Here is a 9,553-nt window from a genome sequence, read left to right on the forward strand (position 1 = left end):
ACTGGCTGTCTCCAAATGTTTCTGCCTGTCTGGTACGCTTGGGCAGAGTGGATACACTGTGGGTCCCCTTAATTAAACATGGTTATCTTGTGGGGTGAAGGAAGCGTCCCTTCTCTGTTGCAACCCTTACCCTCTGAAATAGGATCCCCCCTCCCCAAAGTTACCTATGGCTCCACTCTCCAAGTGTTCTCAAAGGATCTTAAGGCCTGGCTCTGTTCCCAGGTCTGGGGTGAGGCTTCTTGTGAAGCCCCTGTGGAATCTTTCTGGAACGTTACTGTTGTGGTTTTGTCCAGGTGGTCATGGTTCTTACATCATGTATTTTAAGTACTGGAAGCTGCACAGAGTCTTTTTGGAGTCGAGGGACCTCAAAATTCAATCAATCAATCAAAATAAAAAAGAACTTTCCCCAACCCATTGCCCTGCAGATGAGTTAGAACTACACCTGCTAGAATTTCTATACTGGACAGAAAATTGGGGTTTTGCCTTCCCGATGTATTTGCAGGGCAATAACTGGGAAAGGGTGAAACATCACTCTACAGTGGTTAGAGTGAATGTGAATTCATGGATATTTTGCTTAGAATTCGGACCTTCTACTTAGAAGAACTTGGCAGATGTAATATTTTTTGAACATGCTATTTTAAGGACTTTTTAAAGGGATACTATTTGATCAACTTTCCAACCTTCTACCTAGTCTTCAATAGTGCAGGGACTTTAGTCAAAAGCAATTTAATTTCCAGGTACCATCACCAGGTAATGAATGAATAAATCTGCAGACTTGAATCTTTATGATAAAAGTCTTATTAATACTGGAATATTCCCTAAATATAAATTTATTTCCAATTTGACAGGTTCCATTAGGAATGGCAATTCTTTAACGGGTATTAAGAATTATGTTATTGTCAATTATATCAAATACAGCCCAATGTTTTAGATATTTTTGTCTAAATTAACACTTGGGATGATCATGAAAAGTTATCTCTTCTGGCCTGTTGGCTGATATAGCCTAGTCACTCTCATTTGAATATTCTCTGGAAAATTGTTTCAGGACTATCCCATATTTATTTAACCCTGCTGGAAGAATCAGTGAGTGACCTGAGAATCCACCATTGTGATTCATAAACCATGGTTTATAGCTAAGCACATCTGAACCCATCCAATTGTGGCTTATTCAATAAGCCATGGTTAAATGACAATTGCTTAGTATAATATGCCAACCCAAGTGATTTAAGATTCAATATTAATATAATTTCCACTTACAATATAGATCTGACAGGCAAAAGTTAAATTTATATGCCGATTTACATGCTAATTCAACTGTTACATATTTCTTCATCCTTCCTTTATTCAGTTGTTCTTCTCTCTTGCTCTCTTGAACTTTTTCTGATGAAAATGAATGAGGACCAAACTGAGAACCAATAATTCAGCTTAATTTTTTTTTTCAGCTTCTAAAAATACATCGATGCCTTGTAAATTTGAATACCGACAATAACTAGAAATTTCCACTAAGTTGGAGGCATACTTAAGAAGAACACTTTGAGGTTAGTATGGCTTAAGTTAGATGTCTACTGTTCACCCTGTATTCCAAGGCAGCAAAGTCCACAGAGTGGGGTCAAGACATCAAAATGACAGGCATAACTGGGCACCAGGAACTTCACCCCTTTTTACCTATGTATGATGTGTGCAGCTCATGTTATAAAAGAGGGAGGCTTCCATCAGCCAGTCTGTGCCATTTTGTTATTGCTGACTCCACAGACAGACATCCCTGTGACTGGATCCAATCCATATTCTCAGAGAAATCTCTTTATACTTCATCTCTGTAATTTTATTTTTTTCTATTGTTTGCTGCCCAGAATTCATTAGATTTGAGGAAGGTTGATCTATACAATAAAAAAAATAGAGAGAATGGAGAAACTAAGCTGCATGAGAAAGGTCTGAGGAAAGAGCAAACGCTTTAAAAAAGTTACTTGAAGGTGATGTAGGAGGGGAAAAAATGGCTCTAAAATCAGTTCTAAATCATTCTCAGGACCTGCAAACAGTATGATTAAAGGACAGTATAAAGGATGAGGTTTCCCCGGTGTTCTCATGCAATTGTATATGATTCTGAATAGAGTTTGTCACTGTGAACCCAGCATGGCCACTCCAGATGGGCAAAACCTTAGAGGGGAAAAAAGCAGACCAATCCAGACCTGAATATTTAATTTTTCCAAGTGTTTTCAAGTAATTTTATCTCCCAGGACAGAGTGGAAAAGTATTTTTCTGTTCTTGTTTTGACTTTGCTGTATATTACTGATTTAACTTTCTCTACTGTAAATAATCTCTGTGTCATTGAAAATAACCTGCTGAATTACACCATAGAAAGAAACAGATCACTACCATCTCAGTATTTGGGTTTTTAACCATCCCATTCTTTGTGTGCTGAAACAATAGGCAGAAAATGTATTTGCATTTTTTCTCTTTGTATACGCTGACATACTGATCCTTATGGAAAACGTGATGTGCTTATTTATAACTCGCTTTGCGTTGTCTGTTATTAAGTTCAGGAGTTTCATTATATGGTTCAGCATTATCTGTAAGTGATTAGGAGAAACCTGAACTTCTAGTTAGTCTAAGTGGAAGTGACCTGGCAGCTGCCACAGCAATGTTTCTCAACCTTGGCAATTTTAAGACGTGTGGACATCAACTCCCAGAATTCCCCAGCTGGCCTTCCCCACACGTCTTAAAATTGCCAAGGTTGAGAAACACCGTGCTGCAGCATCCCATGCTGCTGTTGTTTAGAAGAGCCGTGAAGACCTGGCTCTTCACCCAAGCCTTTGGCAAGGGACAGTGAGATCCCTCGCTTCATCACACTTGCCGTCTTTTATCTTTATTTTGAATGTTTTATTGATTTTATTGTAATTTATTTGTTTGATTGTTGTGAGCCACACAGAGTCATTGAGAGTTGGGCAGCATACAAGTTTAATAAATGACATATCTCAGTCTCAAGTAAATGTAACCAGGCCCATTCCTGAAAAAAAGTGTCAGTCGGGGAAGAGTGTGCTGGAGGCACAGGAAACAGCTGCTGCTGCTGAACTTAGTTCCTTAAACCCAGATGATCCAGGATGGTGGATTCACTTATGACTGCCTTACACTGCATGGGCCAGGACAAATGAATATCCTCATGATGTTGCCAACATCAGTGAAAATAGAAGTTTCCACCAACCCCATTACTGAAGCGAAGTCCCCAATGGTGACAAAATGGAGAGGCTATGGCTTCTATACTCAAAAACCCAGAATGTTGTGTACTGTTTTTGTTGCAAACCCTTCTAGCTACATTGTGTTTTTCAGAAACAAAGGACTGGGAAAATCTGGATTAAAATCTGGTATTCCGTGAGAAGGCAGCAAATGACCAGATGTGAAAACATGTAGAAATGAATTCAGGTTGAAGCCCCCATAGATCATTAGCATCAAGAGAAGATTGCATCAAAGTCTCTTCTGAAAAGGTTCACTGCCATTGTGAGAATGTTTATTCTCCAAAATCAAGCACTGTGTGGCACTTCAGATCAGCCGAATGAAACCAGCAACTCAGCCTGGGACAATGCTCCCACAATGTCTCTTTTGACTCAGAATGGCTGAATATAAAACAGATCTTGCATCTACATCAGATATATCCACGGCATCGGGTACTTTCATCAACATGGTGAAGGCAGCATTGCACCATCACAACACAAACTCTAGCACTTTTATACACGTATGCGATATCACAACACATGTACGAAAGAGGTGGAGCTTGTGTTGTGTCAATGCCATCCTGCTTTCATCATTTGCTCCCCCTCCACTCTGGATGCCTCTGGATCTCAGCATTCAATGGACAAATATTAGTGTCTGATGGGTCTAATACAGTGTTGTCCAAACTTGGCCACTTTAAGATGAGTGGACTTCAACTCCCAGAATTCCCCAGCCAGCCATGCTGGCTGGGGAATTCTGGGAGTTGAAGTCCACTCATCTTAAAGTGGCCAAGTTTGGACAACACTGGTCTAATAGTTTCATGGCAGCAGTATGATAGAAATCTAGGACTGCTAAGCTTAGCAGGAAACTGAGAATATAACAGTAATAAAAATAAAATATTCTATTGTTGTATGTTGGCAGCCACTAGTCACTTAAAATGATCTATTTAGATATCAGTGAAATATTCTGTCTGCAGAAAAATCTGGAAAAATTATAGCAATGACAGTGAAGCAAAGATGATCAAAAGATGATACATGAATATTGAATGTCATCTTAAAACAGAAAATGTTTGGGCGTCCATGCTACTTTTATGTTCCACAGTGTTTTATTTGACCATGATTTCCTCTAGTAATATGGTATTTACATGGCTTGTTATCATGACATCTAAAGGCTGATGTCTGATGTTTCTGAGATAGGTCTGTTGTTGCAGGCAGGGCGGAGGATGCATGAAAAGCCGGGAAAGTCATGAGGAATGGAGAAGAAGCAATGGAAATGGTTTGGCTCAGCCCGCTAGCCAATCACTGAGTAGGTTCTCACCCTAGTCACAGCGGGATATGTTTGTTTCGCCTTGTAGACCAAACTACTGTCCATCATTGTGAATCCGCCACTGTGGCTTTCATGGGTTACACACCCAGATTTATGCTGCCATAAAATCATTGAGTCATTTAAGCCAACTCCAATGTAGTGGAAGAACCCACAGCATCTCCAACAAATGTCTATCTAGCTTTTGCTTGAACACATCCAGCAAAGAGAAGCGCCATGCCTCCCTAGAAGTTTATTAATTCTGACTTAGCACAATGTATAAACTCAGCAATGGTGGTTTTTGTCCAAGGTTTACAGGATAATATATTGTGTAAAGGCTACTATAGCTTGTTAAAACAAACCATGGCTTAATGCAGAGATGCATAAACCACAAACCTAGATCCACATGAACCCGCCTCAAAGACTTCCAAAGGTTGCCACTAAATTATAATGTTTAATGTAACAGAAATGGAAAAATTGATTATATGTCATTTTAAATCAGATCATATTTATCCTGGCCCTATCAGCTACTTTTTGAAGTATGTCCCCAGCATGTTAGTCAAAGACCAACTTGAAACCTGGCCAAGAAGTTACCTTGGCCTTCATCTCTCCTGCTACTCTCTCATCAAAATAGCTTTATACCCCAAAAACAAGTTGCAGGTCTATGGCTTCAGAGAAAAGTGATTTTAATTGAAATAATCCTGCTATCCAGAAAACAACATTCATCTATAACCCTTAAAACATTGAGAAACAGTGGGCAGGGAGATTTTCAGGGCTTGAAGTGAGTACAGTACGTAACACTGACATTAGAGGGTGTTCCTGGAGGACAGTGGGAGGTTCTTCTGAAGTGGGAAGAGCAATCCCAAGTCCAGCTTTAAAAGAGCAATTTGCAATGTTGGAAGAAGCAGAATTCCTGTTGCAAGTGAAGCACGACTTGGACAGAAAGCTCCTACAGGTAAGAGGATGGAACATCTGGGTCAGGCTAATTGCTACTCTAAAAACCCAAATGGTATCATACTTTCTCTTGCTGTGTCTGTGTTTTTATCCTATTTCCCCACAGAAATGCGAATTTAATTTAGAAGATTCATTCTTCCGGCTTGTTAAACTATGGTCATAAAGTTCTTTTCTATCTTTTAGAGCTTAGGATGATCCCTTAAGCTGAGCTAGCTCACAATTTTCTGTGCTGTCTTGGTAGAAAATCCTGAACAATTGATTTTTAAAAATCAAAAGAAACACAAAAATATGAATCAGTTTTAAATGTTTATCATTCTATATTCCCAGGGCAATTAGAATAAAGTTTAAATGCAGTTGTACTCCAACCTGGTAATCCCACATCATAAAATTGGTCATGCTCACCAAGAAGAATGGGAATTGTTGTCTCACACATACCTAGAGTAAACCAAATTGGGCAAGCATCATTTAATGAAAAAGAAAGGGCATTGGAAGAAGAAAATCATATTCACAAATAGCAGATGGGAAACAATATTCAGAAGGGCAACCCCCTGCAAACAAAACAGTGGAATATAATTTATATAAATATGTCTATTTGTGTTTCTGTCTGTGTATATATCAACAATATCCTTCCTCGTTGTTTCCCATCTGCTTATGATGTGGGATTACCAGGTTGGAGTAAAACTGCATTTAAACTTTATTCTAATTGCCCTGGGAATATAGAATGATAAACATTTAAAACTGATTCATATTTTTGTGTTTCTTTTGATTACAAATTACAAATATAAGATAACATCTTAAGTCCCCATCAACTTTCTGTAAGTGAGACAGGTAGATTAATAATTATCCATTATGGAATTAGAGCCATCATAATATACCTAGAATATCTCTGATCTAACTATTATCAGAGATATTCTAGGTATATTACGGTGGCTCTAATTCCATAATGGATAATTATTAACCTACCTGTCTCACTTACAGAAAGTTGATGGGGACTTAAGATGTTATCTTATATTTGTACTTCTCCTATGCCTTCTCACCAGTTTTTCCCATCTTCTTTCTTACTCAAAAATCCATGAAGAAGAGAAAGATTGAATAGCCTACAGTTATTTGATTAGGAATATAGAAAGCCACCATTTGTCTTTCTAGCCCAGTATTATCCATACACGGAGTGGCAGCAGTTCTCCAGATGTCAGGTGGGCATATCACCTGTTGGACCTCTAGATGCTGGAGATGAAGCTAGAACTGTATGCATGCAAAGTTGGTGCTTTACCATTGACATACAGCCCTACCATCCTATTCAAAACAAAATTAGTCAGAACAAATGCCACTGGTCTCAATGGGACTCAGTAATTAGGTAAAGCTGGAGTGAACTATGATCTTCTGATGATTCTTTAAGGTGGTAATATTCAACCTGCAATGTTTCTGAGATAGGTGAAACCCATTTTAGTTCCTCCTCCTTTCCTTCAGCCATCATTACTGATGTCTCAGTGCAACATATCCCATCAACTCACCTGCCCCCATCTTCCCTGTCCCCTCCCTCCACTCCCCTGCCTTGCCTCAGCATTGCTGTTACCACTGATGTCCGCGCACAGCACCACCCAAAAACTCCTCTGCCTTGGCTTTTTTTACTTTTTTACCCTCCCCTAAACCACTCCTGCCCAGAACAATTACATTTCCAACTGTTTCTGGAATAAAACATCCTATTTTGATCTCTATACAAATCAAAACATCCAAATCAGGCTTTCAGGGACAGGCCACCCAAAATCAGCTTTTTAGTGCACGGAACAGTTCACACATTTCACATGTTTGTGGGCAATAATATAAACACAATTTGCTATTGCTTTCTTTTGGAATGCTTTTTCCAGCTCCTCAACCTATCCTACAGCCCTGGACTGTCTTGATGGTCTATAAGGACAAACCAGGTTGAATCTTGCTTTGAATTCAGCCAAGGTCAAATAAGTGCTGCCATGCTGTTACGATAGACCTATTCCTTCTGGAATAGATGATCATTGGTCCATTCTTATTTACACCTTTTTATATCCTTCTTCCCTCATTTTTATTTTTGCATTAGCAGCACTTGAAACCAGCAAATCACTTGGTCAGCCTGCCTTCTGCATGCAGCGGAAGAAGGATTTGTACGCACACTTGAACTGCATGCTTGGTGATACGATAGAAGGGACTACATAACTTCAAAGGAGGGCCATAACTTTTAAAAAATCTTTATATGAATGTGTAGCTGGGATTAATGCTCTTCAAACAAAAATTGCATTTTGCCAGGGCACAGGAAAAAGCTTTGAAATCTAGGTAAACGGTTATTCTGGAGAGTTGAGTGAAGAGGCTTTGGAGTCAAGGGAGGGGGAAGACAGGAGGGGATGGGCTGTTCAACAAACGGCATTCTAACATTCTTTCCAGATATGCATGCCAAGATGTTTGCTGGCCTGTTACTGACCATCCTTCTCAGCATCAGCTTCTTAAGATCTGAATCTCAAGCAAAGGTTGTTCCAGGGCCGGGCAGGATGCAGAGAAGTGTGGGACTTGTCCGGCGGGACTGGCCAACGCAGCTATCTCAGGACCAGAAGCATTTGATCTCCCAGTTCTTGCCTCACCTCTATGCCTGTAAGATAAATTGCACATGCCCCCTTCCCACATTCTTGGAAGATCCTAATAGTGGGCTGGGCCATTCCTAAGGAGGGGTGCTTGGTAAGAATGAAGATAAGGGTAGCTTTTATTTTTGCATTAGCAACACTTGAAGTGTGAATGTGATTCTTTCAGGCCACATGGTTTTACAGATGAAATGATGGGCAAAAGATAGCACTAAATCAAATTCTGGATCAGCTTTTAGTCATTTCCCTCCTATCATGCTTATTCTTTATTTCTAAAACTGCTATATGAATTTTCATCCATTTAGTCCCTTATTTGGCTCTTTTTTAAAAAGGGAAATTTTTGCTAAGGTGCAAATATCCTACACAGGAGGATTATTGTTGATCTCATATGGAGCTGGCAAATAGCCAGCTTCTGCTCCTAACACTTCTTGGTGTTTTTACATTGCAACAGACATTCCCCAAGAAGTACATTTCAAATGGACACAGCAATCTTGGTTTTTTAATTCAGCTTTCTTAGTATACTAATTAACTTGCCTGAGTTATTTTCAAGGGAAGGAGTTTTTGCCCCACTATCACCTTGGCAGCCACCAACATCTCTACAAGTTTTAATTTTCAAAATCCCAAAATTAGTTTTGTCTCCTTTATTAAGCAGCCATGTGAACAGCAAATTTAGGATAAAATTCAGGGTACATTCATTGCAGGAACTTTGAATTTAAGTTTGAATTAGCAGCTGGAACTACTGCAGTTGGTAAGGAAAATTTAACCTTTTCTGGCATGGAACTATCTTTGTGGAAATTAGTCTACTATTCCAAAAACTTACCCTGGAAACTAAAGCTCTTAATGACAGTATTACTTTTTTGGTCAGAGGAGATGGACAATGAAATTAATAATTTCAGAGGTTCAAGGCAGTTATAGCCATTTAACCTGCCTTCCATTAACCCCAGTGTTTGCTCTCCAACAGCTGAACTTGCTGCTTTGGCGGATAATCTAAATGAGGCCGATACTCACTTTCCGAACTGGATGGATTTTGGACGACGAAGCTCTGAAGATCAGGATGGAGATGCCAAAGTTATCCTGAGACAGGAGTAATTTGAGCCCCAGACAAACACATGGTGGATAGAGGCAGAAGCACAAATTCCAAATGGTTATTTGATCATCATTTTGTCCATTTCCAGATTAGGTTTTCGTGCCTATTTGTACCAATAAAAAATGATGCTAGTGATACCTGCATTGGTATGGTTACATATGGGGAAAGACAGCAGAGTTACTGGATTTTAAGCCCTAGTTTCATTCACCAAAAGACACGAAAAGAATTGCAGCCTTAATCACAGAGCGCACTAAATCCAAGACAAACCACATGGTGGCCTGGCATGATATGTGAATCATGCCAGGCCTTTTTTTGTTGTTGTTGTAACCCCCTTTCAACAAAAATGCAGCTTAAAAATTTTGGGTTGCATTATACACAAAGTAGTTTGTGTGCATATATGAGT

The 9,553-nt window shown here is 39.4% G+C and overlaps 1 protein-coding gene across 2 annotated transcripts; it reads left to right on the top strand.

Annotated features, from left to right (window-relative positions):
• The first annotated feature begins 1,440 nt into the window (after window positions 1-1,440).
• Window positions 1,441-9,279, top strand: LOC103062863 (gastrin/cholecystokinin-like peptide). Of its 2 annotated transcripts, none has more exons than XM_088143258.1 (3): window positions 1,441-1,538; window positions 7,873-8,076; window positions 9,025-9,279. In XM_088143258.1, the coding sequence occupies exons 2-3, from the start codon at window positions 7,875-7,877 to the stop codon at window positions 9,150-9,152; spliced, it is 330 nt and encodes a 109-aa protein (XP_087999384.1). In that variant the 5' UTR covers window positions 1,441-1,538; window positions 7,873-7,874; the 3' UTR covers window positions 9,153-9,279. The 2 variants fall into 2 exon arrangements, with proteins under 2 accessions (XP_087999384.1, XP_007428112.1); XM_007428050.3 differs by lacking the exon at window positions 1,441-1,538 and adding an exon at window positions 5,408-5,461.
• The last annotated feature ends 274 nt before the right edge of the window (window positions 9,280-9,553 follow it).

The sequence above is a fragment of the Python bivittatus genome, unplaced genomic scaffold, assembly GCF_059951505.1.
Source record: "Python bivittatus isolate LINGU-HERP-01145 unplaced genomic scaffold, Pbiv_v1 ctg000410_np1212, whole genome shotgun sequence".
Taxonomy (NCBI): Eukaryota; Metazoa; Chordata; class Lepidosauria; order Squamata; family Pythonidae; genus Python; species Python bivittatus.

Bases quoted from the DNA above. Each gene is read 5' to 3' on its own strand.
- LOC103062863 (XM_088143258.1), top strand. From the start codon at position 7,875: ATGCATGCCAAGATGTTTGCTGGCCTGTTACTGACCATCCTTCTCAGC. The intron at 8,077-9,024 runs GTAAGATAAATT...GCTCTCCAACAG, and splicing joins CTTGCCTCACCTCTATGCCT to CTGAACTTGCTGCTTTGGCG.